The 21290-nt window shown below is 42.0% G+C and overlaps 1 protein-coding gene across 1 annotated transcript in view; it reads left to right on the forward strand.

Moving 5' to 3' along the window:
* The window catches only part of T265_04947 (hypothetical protein), a gene marked incomplete at both ends in the record, with an annotated part of 13005 nt that extends 2529 nt beyond the window's left edge, over positions 1 to 10476 (forward strand). Inside the window, 2 exons of the mRNA XM_009169815.1 lie at positions 6758 to 6964; positions 10166 to 10476. Coding sequence (XP_009168079.1) covers positions 6758 to 6964; positions 10166 to 10476 — 518 coding nt within the window. The remainder of the gene's footprint in view (positions 1 to 6757; positions 6965 to 10165) is intronic.
* Positions 10477 to 21290: the final 10814 nt, after the last annotated feature.

Here is a 21290-nt window from a genome sequence, read left to right on the forward strand (position 1 = left end):
ATCCCAAAAATAACGCGGGACTCGTTCTTATGTCTTTTTTGATGCGATCTTGGAGGATGTGCAAAGTTCTAAGGCTTATTATCAGACTATATAGTACATTCCATCTCAGGAGAGAGTAAAATGAGGTTGATAGAACTATGTTGAAAGCAGATCCTTATGGGTTTTTGTTCAGATAATTTGTTACAAATATTCTAGATTAAATGATCCTCGAATATGGACCCAAATTGCAATGACCGTTGAAATGCTACTGACCAAGGCGTTGATAAGCCGTACTTTATCCAGAGAAACCTGTCTTGAAAATCTTCAGTACTGTCTTGTAGCGAAAACCCTCTAGAAAAACCGCTAGCACAGTCCAGTCTTGTGACATGAGGCTAGCTATTGGTTACGCCCGACTTGGGCCTGCCATGCTGCACGATAAAGGGGAACACAAGACCAAAAACACGGTTGTACTGTCAGTTAAGTACAAAGCTAGTGCATAGGCTTACAGGATGGCTGAATGGTCAAATATGTTCACTCGCTCGTTTGTGTCCAGCCGATGGCGAGGTTACTGCCATGATCATCCTCACACGTACCTGCTATCCAGACGGTGTGATGACCGAAGATGACCTTTGATACACGTCGTTCCCTTCACTTGCACTTTTCGGTCTGGGCATGTTCTAACAGGTTTAAGTGTTACCGCGGCGCATCACACCATCGGCCGGCTTGCTATAAATGAAAAATCGGGACTAAGCTTGCAAGTGGCGTAAAGTGCACACGAAGGGGAACCACTTAAAGTGAGAGGTGAGCTTTGGATGACCTCAGTTACAAACCACAGCAACACTCCTCTGTCGATGCTAAACTGTTAGCAGGACAATCCAATGGTATCCAAATTCTAGAAAACAAAAACAGACAATAGAATGATGATTCCTTCCTAATAAAGGTGCGCTCCCCCAACCGTTTTAAAAGTAGGAACATGAGAGCACTGGGTCGGTACTTTCATAAAATGTCAGTGGACAGATGGGAAACTTTTATTCCCGTGCTTACAAACTAGCAAAATTTTCAGCAGGAAGACAGGCTGACCAAAGGATTTGGTGAGAATAGCCACCGGCACTTTGAGTAAAACTGGGGGTATTCGGTCTATTTACTTTCTCAAGTTCCAGTTAGTTACCCGTTTGAACACAGCACTCGGATCCCTTTCACCTGAGCTTAGCACCTCATGGCGCCAGTGTACCTGCACAGATTAAGGCCGAGCAACGAAAGGCGTTCAAGCCACACGTTGTGTTCCCAGCAGTTGATACTGCCGCTTGTTCTCTGGAGATATTTCATCATGCCGGTAGTTCTTTTTTGCTAACTCGTTGGTTTCTCTGGCAATATCTGTTCAGTATTCTCTGTAGTGTTTCAAAGTTGCTCGTGCTACTTTCTGCAGGACTGTTCACAACTGAAGTTCTTACGATATACTGAGGGGTCTCGATTTGATAAGAACTGCCAACCTCCACCAGGCTTTCTAAAATCTCTTGACTGTATCGTATCAGCGATAGCCGTTGTGGGGAATCGTTTCCACATATGCCTATGATAGGAACAGCATCTCTAAAAATGCTCGACTGCAGGCACTATGTCGCAGGTGACGAGTCCCTGTTTTCAAACATTTTCCTCTGAGTTGGACTCATCGACCCCCTTTCTCTTTACACAGCGGAAGCACAAGACTCATCAAATGTACTGGTACTCAGTCTACTGATCGCAGCTCCGTTTTTTCGGCCATAGTGTCTTTAGATCGGTTATTAGACACATGCGGTATGCAAATTTTTTTATCCAGAATCGGTCAACTACATAAGAAGTAATCGAATGGGTATCAAATACAGCAGTGATGGCATCTTTTACTACGCAATAGTCCATATGGTCTTTCTCAGTGTTTAGCAGTCTATCTTCAGGCCTGGAAACCTGCTTTCTTATTCAGACCAATTAACAAGTTTTGTGGGGTGCGCAAAGATGACAGAAGTCTTTAGCTAAATAATATGTGTTGCTGTCATGTGAGTGCCATTACTTCGGCCCTCACTATTGTGTCACTAATACCATTGTTGTAGTTGTTTCTCAGATTTCACAGAATACTACGTAGTAGTCCCGTTAACTGCTATGTCGATGAAACTGGTCGCTTACAGTTATGGCCTAGTTTCCGCGACGGGTACTATGTTGACTCAGATAAACCAGGCACTAAATGTCCAGTTAATCAACCCACAAGTTAGTAGACAGGCTAGGCATGTTCGCACATTTTGTTGCGTTGAATGCACTCTCATCGATTTGCCATTCGGTGTTGTATACTGTGTGCAGCGCCCAAATCAGTCATCCAATCCACCTTAATGCACTGAGTTCTGAAGGTTGGTCTCTTTATTAAACCGCAAGTTTCAATAATCTATATATTGCATTTCCAACAGTAGCTATTTCGGGATTACCCGTTATAGCAACTTATTGGTTATATTTCGAAGCTATCATAATCTAAATAATTTTCCGTTGTGAGAATTGAAGCAGGGTGTTCAAGTTTGCTCTAGCTAGCGAAATGCATTCATTTGCAAACGAATTTGGTTTTTCGAGATACTCACCTGAAGTCCAGCTGTATCTCTCGTCTATGATGTTTTTAAGCCGTCGAAGAATTTCCAGGGACCCCATGAGTAGTGTATTACGTGTATACATGCATCGCACAATCTCGACTATTGTACCAAGTGAAACATGGGGCAGTCTGGTGCTGCTTAATAACGTCATAAACGAGAGATTCAGCTTAGTTCCAGGAAAGTCTCATGAAAAACCGGATCTGTTTGCAAATGAGTGTATTTCGCTAACCCCGTGCAATTAGGGTTCAACATAAGGTTGACCGTAACTCGGAGACCACGCGTACCTGGTGAGCTCCAAGAAGGGCGAAACCGGTTGGTGGGATGTCAAAAAATTGTCAGCAACCTTATGAGTGCTATGTTACGTTTCCCTAGCTACTTTAAACACACAAAGACTTCCTGTGGGAACTAATAATAGAGTCAATGAAAGCATTTGGAGAGCACACTACCAAAGCTGCCGAATTTACGAATCAGTGTTTACCTGCACTAAGGATAAAGCCCAGTTTGCAAGACCCAATTCTTTGAGTGTGTAGTAATTACGTAACTATCGTAATCGTAAATAATGGAAGTCAGAGTTTACGCCTTACTATAAAGTGGAGTGAGTGGCGCACGGCACCCATAGAATTACTGCTACACTAGGCCGCACCAGAAAAATACCAATTTGTTCTTCTTGAGAATGACAGGGACCCCTCACGTGCGTAATGCTTCCATTATTCTCCATACCATGTTCCATGCGGTGAAAAACAGAGAGGATAAAACCGGAGATTAAAAGCAAGATAGGGAATCTCTTAGATAGCTCGGACAGTTCATTTTAATCCTGAACTAACGACTCATTTCATGATGACTACACTATTTTCCGATTCCACTTTTTTTGACCGAACTAGTCAGTGAGATAAGAATCTCAGCCTTGGTGCTTGTTTTTTCGCTCTTCCTCGCATGCCCCCGCCAATTCTTACAGGCTGTACGGTAAATTGAGTTTTGTTGGTTGCTAGCGACACATCAGGTTTCCAAGCCAGCGTGCAATCGCACTCATTGTCAATCAGGTTGCCGTTGTAGTGACAAACAAGATCGATGCGTTGGTGATTGTCGCAAAACAAAATCGACGAATTTACAACCGTAGACAGAACTCGTATGATAATGATCATGGAAGGAGCTCTTGCAATATCATTGACTAAATAAAACAAGGTGCTTTATCTTGTGGTCAGCGATCGACTATGGATGTCTGATATCGGAAGTGCCGTTATGGTGATCAAGGATATCGGTTTAGTTCGCTTATTGCTGTTGGTCCTTAGGCAATTCAGCGATTACTGCCAGAAACTACTGACCTGTAGGTCCTTTTATTCGGACGCAACCCTGGCTTCCTAACTGTTCCTTTCAAGGTTTGGACAGCCTAGCAATACCTCAGCATTAATCTATAATTTGGGCTACATGATAGCTGCGCGCAGAAAATGTGCCACAGCTGAACGATTATTATTAGCTTACTACTTTAAGCTGCTGTGTGACCTGTAACTGAGATATTCTGTCGATAACATGTTGCCAACACCTCATGCTCTGATATGCATGAGCTCTCATATTCAACATGCCCCGTGTGCATATTACGAGACTTTCCATCATACACATGAGATCAGGCCAAATGGTGATCAGAACTGTCAGATGTAAAGACAATAAGCTGACCCAGTAGCACGTCTGCTCACCATCACCGTGACTGAATGTTTGCGCCAAGTCAGCCAAGAGCAACAACGGGAATGCTGAACCATGCCGCACCACTGCATGATCAGCAAAAGAACTTTCCAAGTACACGGATATTCTAGACCACAGTGACAACCATCTGCGGATGTGTGGCTCCAGCGTTTGGGATGGTTTGACTCCTCAATGAAGCCATTATCGAAACCTGATCGAAAGGTACTGAGTCGTACCTATACTATCCAAGGATATCCAATAGCATGACGCCTGGAATACTTATCCAGAAACTGCCGGTGTTTTGCTTATGGGAGCCTAGGACCATATGATGCCAAAAATCCCATTTAAAATCACCGAACGTTGTACCAACCTAACCACCTAAGTGTCCCATGCTGTCCGTTACTGACGCGGAAAAGTTAGGGGCCTCAATAGTGTTGCGAACCATTCTTAAACTGTGTCCACCTCCGGTTTTATGTTGCATTCGTCTCGCTCTGATCTGTTCTTGTGATGTTTCAATTTCAATACTCCTGTAATCCTCCTTTCAGATAACATCGTGAAACTAATCCCTGGCTCGAGAAATATTCTAAAATACACCTCACTGCCTGCACAGCCAGATGTCTTGTCATTCTAAACCTTTCGATTTTTATTACCACTGATTAACTGACTTCTATTTAACTGATACGCATGTAGCTGTGATCGTCTATCAATTAAAAAACAATGATATTGCTGCTAATTACCAGGATCATACGCTTTGTAAGACACAGTATACTGATGTGGACTGAAAACCTTCACCATGCTTCAAAAGGGAGCCACAAATGATAACATCATTCAATATTTCGGAGATGTAGTTCGCTAGTGTTCCTCCTAAATCATTTGAGCCATGTTCATATTGGCGGAAGGGCATCCAAACGGGCTTATCGGAATCCTTTAGAGCCAACTGCAGACATAAGTCATTCTCCTGGTGTGAATATGAATTCAGCGACCAAGCTTGGAAGCTTCAGTTAACAAAAAGCCACACAGTACCCGTGTACCACACATACACAGGCACCGTGCGCTACCTCCGCCTTTTGCGTACGATTAACTCTTCCAACAAAGGAAATTATTCTTGTAAGAACTAGAGGAGGCCTCCACTTAGATGATGGTGAGCAAAATTGCCGTATGATTCTTCGAAAAGGTTCTTACAAAACATAATGAAGAAGTAATGCTCACAGAAATAATTTAAACAGCAAAGTCCAATTTAGTAACACTTTTCCAGTAGGGGTGACAGCTTACATGAAGTTTGAATGTGAATCCCTCTTAATCGTTGCTGAACATGTTTGATGGAGTGAAAGGCAAGAACATGGTGAATGTTGCGATGAGTTTTCTTCAGCAACGCAGAATGCTGACAAAAATGGACCGCGTCATTACACCCATTGTCTGCTTAATCAAGATGATCTGTTAAGATAACTTTGCCAAATGTTTGACTACAGATGTTAGCATGGATGACAAAGTCCTCAAAACCGTTTGACATCAACCCCATCAAATGTTTGACTACAGAGGTTAGCATGGATGACAAAGTCCGTAATGTCCTCAAAACCGTTTGACATCAACCCCATATTTTGAATTATGTTGTCGACTGTCTTTTTTTACTGCTTCTCAATAACCAACCCCAAAATTAAAACGCCAAAATCTAGTTGACAAGCTGATTGACATACATGCTCTAGGATGGATCATATAAGCTCATATAGTTTCCACCAGAGTGGGCAAGGTATGACTGACAGAACGACATACATTCAGTCGATGTTTTATTTCTTGTTTCTCATATAAATGCAGAAAAAACTCAATTGAGCTTCCATTCTTTATCCTTCTTCTACTGCTTCATTAGAATTATGAATAACCTGTTAGGACGTAAATGTGATTCACCTTGAGTTCATGGGTTGAAGTAAATGCTATAAAAAACCGTGCAGAAAAAATCTAGTTTGAATTGGAATGATCGAAAAAAAGAGATCTAATTTTCCGGGAGAACTGATAACTACTCACCTCTTTCCCGCCACTTTCTGTGAACAGCTAGGTGACTGGGCTATCGTGGAAGGAAAAAATGACAAAGTAAAGTGATTGCTTATTTCATAAGGAAACTCAGCAACTTATCAAAGGTTCCCCAGTACAAATCCCTACATTTATTCTCAGATTGGGGTCACCAAACGTCCGGGTAGCTAATTTAGAAGTATAGGGAGACCTACCTATACCCGCAGTTTTTTCGAACAACTTATAAATATATATTTCTTTGAACCACTTGACAATGGTTGCTTACAAATAGAAAGGCCATCACGCATACATGGTTAACATATATTACCTTCGGAAAGATATCTCTGTGAAACAAATAACCCGTACGTTTTGAAAAGTATTTTGCCTCAGAAAAGTGGCATTCTATGCACGAAAAAGATTATGTCTTCATTTTAACGAAGTTCTAATAGATACCGTCGCTGAATACTCTCATTTTTATCTTTTATCCCCTGAAGGAAGGTACGTCCTAGAAGGGTTTCTCACAGCATGTACATTTGACTATGTATCTGCCGACACATCCAGTTTGATTTTCGGTATCAGTCTCTATGTTGGCGGATTTCTATGCCCACTCGCCGTGATCGTATACGCTTACGTCGGCATAATCTGCTTTGTGAGGAAGACCGAGCGTCAGTTGTCAGTATATTCCACTGTTAGAGTATCAGGTAAGTTTCATTAAATTTCTCGATGAATAATAGCAAAAAGAAGTTGATGCCTTGACTTCCGATTGTATGTGGTATTAATGAAAAGAACACCCTTGTGGATGGATGCAAAACTTCCGCTTACCAGAGTTTTACTCTACCAACTGAGCGCGCATTTTGAACCCAAAATTCACACATGGCACCTTTCCGGTTGGCGAATGGTCAGCGCTACATACCTGCCCGTTGAGTGTTTCCTTGGTTCAAATTGATCTTGTACTTGAAGATTTCTCCTTAATAACCCAAGCTAACCCTACAACAGACGGGAAAGTTGATCCCACCAGGACCAATACAGTGAAGTTTGATTGAAACTCTTCAAACAGCAACCATCGTCTGCTATATATAATCCAAACTGGTAAATCAAACCCGTTTCAGATGAACCTAATCAATGAATACAAGTGGCACCAACTTGATATAATCATACTGAACAATGTTTTTCTCCAAAATGAAGGACACCGACGATTTTTACAGTATTATCACGATGCCAACCACCAGTGGCACAATATACAGAAAATACTAAGAGGCCCTCAGTGTTGCCTAAATTTGCCACTCCCAAATCCAGGCAATTTTCACACTATATACTTACTTTTGATTGAAATCCGACAGATATCCTGTTAACTTACAATCAACTGTTTTGCAGTGCTTTGAACTTGATTAACAATATGGAAAGCTGTTAGCGTTCACATCTCGGTAATCGTATTTTGCATACGGTCCAAGATCCAAGAACTAGGTTTATACGATACCTGCAACTGAAGACTGTTTGATAGTAGCAGTCTTTGAGCTTTCCTGCCACAATATTAATTGGATTTCTTCACATGCTCGCGTAAAGATAATCGCGGGAATTTTCCCCCGGAAGAGTCATCCTCGAAAACCGTGTAACATTACCAGGCATTAGTTGCAGTAAAAGGCAAACAAGTTGACGTCATACTGAGTGGTTTATTCTTTCTCTTAAGAATAGCAACAAACTACACACCACAATTAAATCTCATATAAAACAACCACCTTGTTCATGGAACTTATATTGACAGCCTTGAATCATGGCGAAAAAGAGGCAACCTTTGTTATCAGCCTTTGCTTTGTCCGACATGAGCTACTGTTTACTCCTCTCAGTCTGCTAAAAGATATTACTGTGTATACCCAGAGTATCCGAAAGCACACCTCCCGTTAATTATACCCTATGCTAACTACTCAAGTTCATCAATAATAATTCATTGCTGTTAGGTGGAACTGCAATCTTGGTCAGCATGTGACCAGCCTCACTAGAAACCATCGTCTAAAAAAATGAGCATTTTCATCGCAAAGAAGACAATTGGTATGTGGGTCCACAAGTCAGAATACCTAGTATTCACAACGTTCCCATGAATAGATAGAAGGATGAGATTGTTCAGCAGAAAAATTCATGTCTTCACGCCATCATACAGTACATGGAGTTGTTCCTCGTTCTATCTTGTGAAGGTGTTGGACAGAAAATCCGGAGTCTCAGGCCCTACTCGAATGCACTTATGTAGTAACATAAGTGTCCAAGAATGCAAATGTCTATTTAGTGCCTGCAATGGAATAGATATGAAAGACCGCCGGTCAAAATTTTATCTAAAACGCTTCACACATACCGAAAACACAATGAGGAGATTTGCAAAGGTTGTGAAGTTAAAACTCCGGGAAAGATCATCTAAAATTCCCTAGACGAGGCGATAGTCTTATGATTGCGTGGCGCTCTCCGTTCCGTTCATCAAAGGAATATTCTTGTACGTTACGATCAATTTTTCATAGAACTGGTCACGTGCTGAAGAAAATTTATTTATTCACACCCTTCGAGTAGGGATGATTCGTAATAAGGGCGAACAGTCCCAGAATTTTCACCTCCCGGTATCCCTACTCGACCCACCAACGACACCAGAATGACACGGCGCACTCGTGATCGAATGTCCAATGAAGTTTACAGAATCCCCAGACGTCGAATGGGGAATAATTAATCCAAACTGTGCAGTGGATAACCTGCCATTACTAGGAGGCATTTTGCTTGCATTTCTGTTGGCAATCGTGAGAACGCACCGCAGTGCTACGGAAGCCAAAATTTGTCTTGTACCGTGTTGAGTGGGTTTTAGGCCTAGGTCCAGTGAAAGGAACATTGCAACCAGCGAATTGTTCCGATGCTTTCAAAAATTTCATGTAGGCCTGCTAACGCTGTTGGCTACACCAACCTATTACAACCCAAATCACAAATAGTAATAACTTTGTGTGTTTTGTTCACAGTGCCAGGAGGAAATTCAAAATGCCATCAGAAATGTGTAAAAACATGAGAAATAGGCAATAACTCCCCCGTGAAGTCATACACTTCGTGCAGAAATCAGTTTTGGCCAACGGTAACGATGATATCGCCCCACTCTTCGCGGCTCAGTTCAAGTTTCACACAAACCAAGCTTACCCACTTATTAGCATGGTGATGATGTTATCAATGAATCCGAGGAGAAATGCATTATTCACGTGAAACGCCAAACAACAAATAATGGATCCCACCAACTCTGTCCGGCTAACAGCATTCATCAGATAAGTGATCCATCGAGAGAAAAATCCTCGACCGAACAATGCATGTCAGTTACGCAAAAGCGAAATGTTTAGTGTTAGAATAACTATGGAAAAACCTTACAGTTTTTAATCCCCTAACGTAAAATGAGGATTTATCTTAGAGAGTTAATATTTTCAAAGCAGCTTGTGTATGTGTTACTGATCGATATGTGGTGACTTTGTGAGTCCGGCTGGAATTCAGGCAATTCTGAACAGAAATGAAGTTACACAAAGACATGCAGTGTTATGAGTTCAAGAACTATTTACTTGGTTTATTATTTTAATAATATTTCCCGGGTTATCCGCCTTGTTTGGCCACAATACAACGCCTGAATCATAGCCTGCAAATGCCATCAATGTCCTTGTTGCGTGTACCTGTAGGAAATAAATCCAGTCCCTAAAAACCATATCAAAAATCAAGGCCAAACATTTAAAAAATGTCACCCAACAAACTGGTCCACTACTCTGGTCAACATCTGTATGATGATCAAAGAACTCGTTCATCTTGAAGGATTAATCACGCTAGAAAAGAGCACAAGACATTCTAAACAGCAAACCATTTGTTCTCTTACAGCCACATATGATTTTCTTGGTCATTTTCAGGTACCAATAGACTACAAATGAAAGCTTCAAAATGGTCGGCCTTATTAACACTACTATACCTTTCTGCCTGGGGTCCTTATGCTTTGATTTGCGGGATATCCCTGCTAGGGTACCAGAAGCACCTGACGCCATATGTAACGGAATTTCCCGGTCTATTTGCCAAACTGGCTTCGATTTACAATCCCCTAATCTACGTATTCAGGCACTCGAGAACTCGTGCAAAGAATGTGCAAGGATGTCGCTTTTGTCGACGTACCAAAAGCAAAATATTCAATACTGAAGGAATGGATTCGGCCCATCAACAGACATGAAATTTCCAACGCTGTTTCCCTTACCCGAGTGTGAATTATCATAGTAAACTTTCTTCACAGAAGTTTTTTCTTTGCATAAAAAAACAAACAGATGCCAGTCACACGCGGTCACACTGGCCAGATCATGTAGACTTTTGGAAGGGGGAAATCAATATACAAATTAAAGCATCGATTTATTTTCTTGAAAACACTGGTCATGGTTGGACAGGAATTCTCGTCGATGGATAACTTCTGTGACTTTACTCAGCATGTTACAGTATAGTACCGCTGTTCTGAACAAATCACGATCAAAAAGATGTCGTCACTGCATGTACCTAAACCATGATTACCGACCTCAACCACAAGGACGCTAAATCAGACTGATTAAATTGAAGTCATACAGTATCCTGTTGTAGGATGGCGACCGCCAGTAGGCAAGTACGGGTTATATACAGTTGTAGCCCTCCACTATGGACCGTAGAATAACAATAACTTAAAAAACCTAGCCGGTGTACAAAGTAGTTATCGTGAGGATGATGGCAAATCGGAACATCAGACAAGCTGAAAAAGCTGTATCATCAAATCCCACAAGAAAACTGTCTAGATGAGTACTGAAAATGTTCCCTTGATTCTCCGTCTGAGCAGCTGAAATGCCAAAACTGGTGTTCTCATGAAATGGTTACGAAAGCTTAGTATCCGGATCAAATTCACTGGTCATCAGTGATCATGCCACTGGAAGAATGGGCCTGGTAATAAGCGAAAGGAGGTCCGCGAGATACTGAATACGGTGCTGCGCGTAGCTTCTTGTCGCCCATGTAAACCGTAGGGAATGGTTTGCTTGGTAAAAAAAAACCCACAGACGTCCATTAAATGTCATTAGCTGGTAGTAGTATTATTTGCTTATAACAAGCGTTAGTACTGTGCAAATCTGGATCTTAGGTAACGTCGATTTCACTGGCGATGTAGCGTTTATTGTTATCGACGTTTGGAGCCTAGAGTTTCGGCTACTCTGCAATCCAAGATCACCAGGGCCAATAGCACAGTTGGATGAAGGTAAGGAGCATTTATGCTGTGAGGGATAGATTGCCATAGTTATTAACGCTGAAGCTATCATTGTGATGGTTGATTACACTAAATAATGTTCACACTGACATAGATGGAGCATTCATAATGTTGTAAATGTTGCAGTTAATTTCATACATGAGTGGGCATTCAAGTTTTCTGCAACTGGTAATATCAGGTCATTCAGCAGCTCAGGGGGGACACTACTGTAGTGGTAGCGGTTATACTTCTTGTGAGAAAGTTCTAGGCACCTCGCTCAGAAACAACCATAATAGCAGCTAGTTTTTGGATGCTAGTTGCTATTACACTTCTTCTTGGGTTGCGCCTACGGTGGCTACCAACGTAAGATATTCAGTTTTCTGAGTGAGGCAGAACATTGAGTAAAGGAAGACTCACGCTCTTCATTGACGAGCGAATCTGTGTGACCCGTCTGATGTATCGACTTTCATGCTTTATGGTCATTAACTAATTCTGGTTCAGCTTTATCAGTTGCATCTGTGAATGGAGTTGTATGTTGCAAGCAGGCCTCTAACTGCGCAGAGATGACAACTGATCGCATTTGCCTAAATTGTCTTAACCGATGTTACACCCATGTCATCCGCCCTTAATTAAGTTAGGTGTTCAACAACTAGCAGGAAGGTAGCTGGTTCGAAACGCTGACTTTTGCTCACTGTTGATGATTGCCAGTAAGGATGGGGTAGCTGTATAGTCTTTTCCGCTTTTTAGCATACATTGGCTTCACTGCCAGGGCAAAATCCCATTTGTAAAGTACTATCAAAAACCAAAGTTTTCGGAATTGGGTAGGCTCAATCAGGATTCTCCATGGTTTATTTACCTATCCGGGTTAGAATTCGAGCCAGTGGAATTTATTCATTCAAAAGCTAACGTATGAGCTACTGGAATTGTGCATCGTCCACACGAATAATGACATGATACATCCTGCCCAGGTTACATTATACTTTCCTGATTGCAAATTGCAGTACTTGGGCTATTTCGGTTGCCTAAGCGGCTCTACATATGGAGGTGAAGTTCGTACTCCGAGATTCATCACATTATTTACGAAGTAGGCAGATCTAGAATACCATCGTTAAGGTGAATCACAATCGTAAATACATTTTTAGTTTTTCTCACCAGGACAAGGCATGGTAACACGCCCGCCTCGCATGTCAGATGTGCAGAGTTCAAAACCCGGCAAAACCATCGGACTCAAGTCCTGTGCTTCCCAACCCCCTGATGTGAACTCACCAGGAAGATTGCACGGGAACAGGAGGACTATTGTTCATTGTCATGTGTGTGTATTATACATAAATCCCGCAACCAACAACACTTGAATGTATTATTTGCCAACTGCAGCGTTAAAGTATGGCTGCCCAGTAGGGACACAAAATGTTTGTCGAAACGGGAGGTGAACCCTTTCGACACTTTGTCAGGAGTCATTGCTTTGCAACAAGCACTGTTAAGAAGCAAAACACTGACGTCCAACTAATCCAAGTTCAACAGTCTTCCGTCAAACGCGCACATAAAAACCAAATTTAGAATCTCCTGTAATGTAAACTCGATGATGTAAAACCTGACAATAGTTCACGATTTTCGGTTAAACCTCAAGATATTTCATTGTGCAGCCTAGAAGAATAGTGTTACGACAAGTGCATAGAAATATGCAGGTGCCTAATCGAGTATGAAGGCTTCACGTGGAGAACGCAGGACAATAGGACTGACGACGTGCCTCGCTGCAGCAGCTACGTCATCGTCCAATGAATGTAGTAGATAGCGTTTAGAAAGCGATTGTGCCGTAATTATATGTGGCACTTACGAATGGACTTTAGAGATGCCACAGATTTCAAGTACAATAATAGCATGTTAGTCAACCTGTCTTTGAACTCGTAACTGAAGGGCTACGATAAATATGCGAGCTACACCTGAATGTTTCATTCGTACTTCGCCGTAGTTGTCCACCATCCTGTTTTAAATAGCGGACGAAATTTTTTCTACCTGACAAAAGTGAAAACCTGCCAGGCTGGTTCCTGGCCGCTGTGGCATGCTCACAGTTACGCCGGTTAGCGCGAACAAACCTGCGAATATTTAGCGATGAAGCGATAGATGTGTGCAGCACACCATCACAGAATTTGAGAACAAATAAAATTATTAGCAGATATAACCCAGGCCTGAGTGCAAATTGTGACGGGTAAAGTAACCAAAGTAAACGAGGAAAGTTAAACCAACAAAACGTCCTTCACAATACAAGCCCACAGAAGACATCAGACGCCACTGCTTAACCCTAATTGGTATGCTTTCTAACTTACAAAATGCAGCAGTAACTATTCAATGGTTATAGGGAGTTCAAAGTTTATTGGTTCCATAGGGGTTTTATCTATACCTACACATGGAATTTTAGTCTTATCATCAGCATAGGAATATAGTAGTCATTTTGACTAAAGGTAGAAACAAACAAGTACAAGGACAATTGGAGTCCATCGTACTGATCATACTGGTGGGAACCTGAAATCAGGTTATGTTGCATCAGCTATAGCGGAACGACTGTCGTGTGCAGTCCAACAACAACCATTAAAACGTCGCGCACACAGTCACTTTCCATCTACAACTTGAGCTGCGGCTAACACTTGTTGCAGGTCATCTATCATCACCGGTGTATCCCCAAGACGATGGCCTATATATTTGCGCCGAGTTGTTGCATGCACCGTTCAAGGTCGTGCGCGGTTAGTGTCACACAAAGTGTGGTACTTCATGGACGGACTCCATGACATGGTGACTTACGGTCGAAGCACAATTCTTCTGGGGCTTGCAGGTTCAGTCTTTACAGCTGTGCCAAATTTGGCAGTAAAAAGTACCTATTCACTATCTTAATATCTCTTGCCGCTTGTTTCAGTTGTTGCAAGCTACTCTGATAAAAATAAGACGCAGTGCAATGGGCAACCGATTTGAATATGTAAGAGAATAAAGCATCAAACGCTTAGTCGATGGCCGTCAAGCCTCAGGAAAGTGGATGCACATAAAAAACAGCTCAGAGGCAGTATAACTCGGAAAAACAAGTGATGAAACGGTTCAGAGACTAAATCACTATTTGTATCTGGCCCTCTCTGTTGTCCAAAACAACTCTTGGCTTAAAAACCTAGCAAGTTAAAATCGACTGCAGTTGAAAATTGATGGAATGCTCTAAGCTAGACCTACTCTTTTTTGAGGGGGAGGATGTTCACTCGAGCTGCATGGGTGACTTCTCCCCTATCTGTTGATCCGGGCAGCTTGGTCTGCGAAAATTTCGTCAGCAGATCCGATTTACATTTGCTGCAAACAGCGCAACACAAGGAAAAAAATAAACGGTCTTGAAGGTTACGCGTCCCGAAGATTTGAAACTGTGAACGATGTATCAGGTCAACTTTATGACCAGTTAATTGATTATGCTGGTTTTATCGTTGAAAGTCAAAGAGTTAAAGTTAAAGAGGCAGCATCAGACCAATGCACCACTGAAAAAGTGAATTACGGCGATTTCAAACCTCCTCAAACTGGACTTGAGATATTGTTGTTGGGATAGAAATCTCTTGTAGCCCTAAGCCAACTGGAGCTGGATACTCACTTTGAGCACGGCGTACCAGAAGTTCGGAGAGCAGAATCATCGGTTAGGCAGTTCATCCTAAAACTCAATTGCGCAGTGATTATCAAAACTGTTAGGCTGAGCGGATATGGCAGTCCACAGCCTGCGTGATACCGTACAGTTTATCGACAAACCAAATTTACTCAGGTAACCGAAAAATGTTCTCAGTTGATGCTTCAGCCTTGTCCATAAATGTTTCACTCAGTCGTGTTTGAAAACTTTTCACTTGACAACAACAGAGAACTTCGAATCCAACTTTGTATGCTGAGAGGAGTGCGGCTCAGATGAACGTTTATTTCTTGCTTGATGGTAAATACCCTAGACGGACAGAGGTTTTGAAAATGGACCCGCCCTCTGATCCACTGCATACTGACGTCTTTAAGGCCAGAGCGAAATGCACCTCACTACACGAGGTCCCTGATCAACATGGCGTTTACTGCAACCATGTTGACGATTTACTTACTTTACAGTTTGACTGCATATATATCCAGGGCACACTGGATTCTTTCAGTTCATACTCCAGGCAGCTTCACGTTCGAGCTGTATAGCCGGAGCCAAACTGACGATACCTTTCGAGACATGCTTGTTATAAGCCGACCACAGTAAACCAACACACTGATTTCCCTAGTGTTCTTCCCAGGGGGTCCGTAAGGCTTGTCCATCAGACAATTCTGAAGATTAGGTACAAGTTCCGAATTTGTTCATAAACAGGTCAACCTGACAAGTATGTCTGCGGTAACACGCGTCTACATGGAGACATTGGAAAAGAAAGAGATATTTATCTGGCTGTCTTTCAAGGAGAAATTGTATTCCAGTTAGTCTGTCACTTGACAACTCCCAAAGGCCACTAGCCAAAATTTTCCCGCCGCAAAATTAGTGGTACATTTTACTATTATTGTTCAGCTTCTCAAAAACCAGCTGCTTTAAATTGCCAACGTTCGTGGACCCCTGGGTACAGTAGACAAATCGCGGGGCATCATTCTAAGACAACCCTGGTTGCTACTCCATTTTGGCTGTTGAAAGGCCACAAAAGAAAATAAGAGACGGAGTGATGAAACAGCTTGGCAGTATAAACACTATTTTGACTCTGAAGTTAGCCCTCTGCGCCATCTATTATGTACTATTCCAACACTCAAATAGCAACATTGTGGTCATCACAATTCGCCTCCACGACCTGGTATTCCGCGAACAAAAACATTCTGTCCAAAGGCTCACGCTGACTTGACCAAACCGGAGAAAATTCTTCACTACTACGATTGAAAGAATACCAACCAGAAGGTTGTCACAGACAAACCAAACATTTAGTAGTCTGCAACTATTTTTATCACCTCGTTGAACAAAACAGCGATAGTAGGTTTATGCTTTTTTGTAGAAGCAAAACAAGTGACCAGCCGTAAGTTGCTGGTGGTTTTGCAAAACCAAAAACAGCTACAGCATGGGCCTCTAGAGTGGCCACTTCTTTTAACTGAATAGTTTTGTGCCTTTCTTTCGAACTCTTATGAAATAAATAAACATCTTTATGGTAAAAAAAAGAACTACCGGGACATTCTTCACTTCACAGGATAGAAAGTGTAGTCTACGGCCCCGCCCCCTACATCACCCACATCATAGTATCCTGTTGTGGAAACCCGTCGTCTCGACCTTGGACCCTAACGATTTGTATGGCGATCTGTCTTTGTGTCGTTATTTCAATCATTATTCTGCTGCATTGGTGACGATCTCCACTGATTTTCCCAAAGTGGTGGAGGAAAATCTCCTTATTAGGTAGATGGTGTCTTTTTAGAGGTGAGAGATAAGAGAGTAGTTTTTAGTGCAATTTTTTTTCGACCGCAATTTAGTCAGAGACCTTCCATAAGGTAAGCTGATTATTTCGTCTATAGGCAGAGGAAAATACTGGGAAGTCAGTAATAAGCCTTGCGATCAATATTAGGACTCTGCTATGTTGGAAATATTTCCACCAAAGTCCTTAGGCCCTTAAATTATAGAGTTTATGTGGTTTACACCGCAGATCTATAATTAATAGCACAAAAGTAGCAGTTTGACTCTTCGTCTGCTTCTTTAAGTTGTCTAGGTTTCTAGACACTGGCTCATTAAAATATTGCCATGACGGATGATGCAAGTAAATGAATGTAGAGAACTAAAATACTCTTATCTGAAACTGCATGACATATGCAGACGTAGCACCGAAAGCTGCTACGTAAACTAACACAGACCTTTTTAGTAAATTACAGTTTATGGTTTCTGGAGTAGTTAATCCGGTGCTTGGATTTTCGCAGCCAATGGTAAGTGAGTGTCTCTTCGCAGAGAAGGAAACCTGATACGGTTCATACGGTCTGTAAAACTGTGACAGTATTCAGTAAGCTATTCTCGATCCTGTTGACTCTATACTGCGGGGTGTGTTCACGTAATTATCTGCTGGCTTTAGATGGCCTCGAACAAAGGGCATTCCACAATGACATGTTTGGACCAATCTCGGACCTACAGTAGACTTTCTCAAGTGATCGTAACGTTTGTAAATTTGGTTAGCACGATTAATCAGACCAGGAATTAACGTTGTGTAGATTGCACTTACAAAGTGTATAGCTAGCCACAGCTGTGGGTACAAGCCAGCTGCAATGCCGAGTCTTTTGGGCTTGCAGAGCGAAGCTCACAAAAAGGTTTCAATACAGAATGCTCAACTGTAATGGATGGTGCTTTAGATAACTCAAAATACTCTCTGCCCTAGGAAATCCATATAGAAATGCTTTCGAAATCAACGTTAGGTAACTTGACCACCACAACCAGAACAGGATGAACTGAGCTTCCATATGTCAGGTGACTGCAAGACATACATACTCAAGTAAGTTTGAAAATACCACGATGTCACATCTGATTTACGGGGCGTGCTGAGTCGTTTGTAACCGAAACAAATTATTCCAAGTACTTGTTGTTTCTGACAAGATAATTTCACGAAGTAACTGACGGATGTACTTTGTGCAACTAATGCTCTCTATTGCCGGGAATCTCAGGTCATCTGTGGGATGGTGCCTCAATTAATTCCACTGGCTGTGGGAATACGATACTACTGATGGCGTTAGGTGTGAATAACCGTGTACTCACGGAAAATTTGCATAAACACGTATCAGATATTATCACGCCGTACCATCCAGTGCATGCATCATATGGTGCATGTTTTTTGTGTAGTGTTGGATTTCCTACATTCATGAACTTTGTTCCTATAAAATCAATCACGACAGATATATGACATTCGAGTTATCATAGTTCGTCTAAATGACTTCATATTCAGTTGTGAAGTGACAGTACACAAAAGTACGTCAAACATACTTCAAGCTCGAGTCGAACTCACGTAAACGAATTTTAATTTACCTGTGAAATTCCTGTCACGAACAGCACCTGAATCGCGTCTGATTTGCGTCTGTTTATCTGACTGGAGTTCGCACACGTGGACAATGAGGTTTAACAACTTGTCAGCAGTCACCCAAATCAGCAATAAATCTTCATTTGTGGTCCTGCCCTACTTTTAGACAGCACTGAAGTATCTCTGTAAACACTAATGCATTGTATCACCTTAAAAGTGGTTTTCAGGAATTCAAAATGTGTTCAGTTTGCGCTGACGTTTTCATATCCACGGGCTGCTTTCATCCCCGGTGTTCTTACATGATTAGAAGAAATAACCTTTGTGCTACTAAAATATTGTTAGCATCATAAGAATTGAAAACGTCATTTGGCCTAATCGCCAGTCAGGATTCAAGAACGATGAAGCTTGAAGGCTAATCGAGAACAACTCATTTTTGGTCAAGTAGTGAAATAAAAGTAACTGTAGTTTCTAAAAATCGCTCAGGGCATGCACCAGACGGATTTATTATTAAAATTCAGTTATTCTACAGTGCCTACACTGTGTTATCTGGAAATTGCCCTCGTACACACGGAACTTTATGGCCATCGGCTACTTCCGGAACCCTAAGGCTGATTCCGTAAAAAAGGCATTCATACTGCGACACTGATAAACGTCAGTATGTCTGATTAGAGCCGCCGAAGAACAGCTCAAGAATTTGATAACAATTTTTCTAGTGTGAACTGTTGTGAGAGCCTGAACAGGTTCAAAATTATTCCATAACCAAAAGATCCTACCGTCTCTCTCTCAGAACAGCTTTGTCTTGATGCTACAGAAGCCCGACCTATTTATGAAGCTGGGAGACTTCATAACTTTTATTCCATTACACTCGCATTCCCACTGTCTTCGATGCTCCTATATTTCTTCATACGAATCATATCACAATCAACTCTGATCTATTCCCGTTTGATTATTTGGTTAGTTCTATCAGTTGGTCATCTTTTACAACCCACCGACAAGTACAAACAGCACAGTCTTACACCGTCAGTGTATCCGAACCACGCTATTTTGCATGCTCGCAAGTAATGGATACTGATGGCAGCTTAGTAAATTTAGTAATCTTAAATTCAGATTTCACCCTGTAAGCGAAGTCATTACGTGCTGAAAAGCCGAGAAGTACTCTACAGCTGCGTCGTTCTCATTGGAAATCATCAGTAGTACGGATTTCACAGAAATCCAGGTCACCTCAAAAGTGCAACCTTCCCGCCGGTGGTTGGACACTTAGTCGTCTGGCCAACAGCGGGTGATCGGCAGTGTGATTGACTCACTTGGTGAAGAAATAGCACCACTCGTCCTTCAAATACGGAAACCAGGTCACGTGGTCATGTGGTCCTTGAGCGCCAAGTTCACAGGAAGGACTTTCACTCATCTTGTAAAATAATTCTTCCCCTGAACTACTTAGTGACTGATGGTGACAGGAGATTTGGCAATGTTTAACTGAGATTTCTCCTTGTCTGTGAAGCCAGCAGTAGTATGAACACTCATCTGTTCAGCCATAAGCGACTCACAAACAGTGCGATTAACTCGTTCATATGATGTGTGCTGAAATTTTTTGTTTAATATGATGGAAAAATTTAAAGGAATGATATTGCCATCCAGGAACGCCACAGTTTGTCCGATTTCGTCCCAAATCAATAGCTGATTCCTATGACTACCCACTTTTACGGCGCAAGCAGCTCGTGACGCAGCCTGTTGTGAGAGCACTGAACTGTCGGTTTGGATAAGTCGATATGCCTAAGGTCTCAGTCGACCAACATCTGCTGATCTTGTATCAGCGGATGAGGTTGTCTAAAATACAGCAAAACATTCAATGTAGACTGAATGGTGGGTGGTTGTGCTAGACTAAAACAGAACAAAGCACTACGGTCAAATGTACCAGGGGCGTTTCTCCAAATACCTCCTGGGCTAGAGAAAAATATGCAAATAGGATGCTTACTCCGTTAGGCCCATTCAAACTGTCTATCGATTACAATATTTCACGCACTGCATTGTCATACAGCACTGGTGATATCTCGTGACTCTCCTTGGATGAATTGGTGGCACCCACCGAACATGGGCTCCATGAACGACACTCTGGTCCGATTATTCGGAGTGAGGATTTTGGTGAACACATATTCTATACAGTGATACCATGTGGTTAAGTATTCCTGATCTGACACGGAGACACGTTGAGTTCGCAAATCGGTAGATGCAGTGCGCTATTTTTTTCACAACTCACTACCAAGCAGACTTCCTTCTGACCGCCAAAGGACAACCGATGACCATGAAATTAGCTATCGGTTCACTACCGACGCTCACTCAAGAGACCTAAAGACCAACCTCTGTCCAGATAGAACGAAATTTATTCTTTCTATCCACATATTTGTTTGATGTATTTTCCCCCTTCATTTTTCACCACCGAGCCGATATGGTCTGTTCATTTTAAGCATCATCATTACTCCAAATATTTGACGAGGAANCTCATTGGAAATCATCAGTAGTACGGATTTCACAGAAATCCAGGTCACCTCAAAAGTGCAACCTTCCCGCCGGTGGTTGGACACTTAGTCGTCTGGCCACCAGCGGGTGATCGGCAGTGTGATTGACTCACTTGGTGAAGAAATAGCACCACTCGTCCTTCAAATACGGAAACCAGGTCACGTGGTCATGTGGTCCTTGAGCGCCAAGTTCACAGGAAGGACTTTCACTCATCTTGTAAAATAATTCTTCCCCTGAACTACTTAGTGACTGATGGTGACAGGAGATTTGGCAATGTTTAACTGAGATTTC

The sequence above is a fragment of the Opisthorchis viverrini genome (assembly GCF_000715545.1).
Source record: "Opisthorchis viverrini unplaced genomic scaffold opera_v5_90, whole genome shotgun sequence".
Classification (NCBI taxonomy): domain Eukaryota; kingdom Metazoa; phylum Platyhelminthes; class Trematoda; order Opisthorchiida; family Opisthorchiidae; genus Opisthorchis; species Opisthorchis viverrini.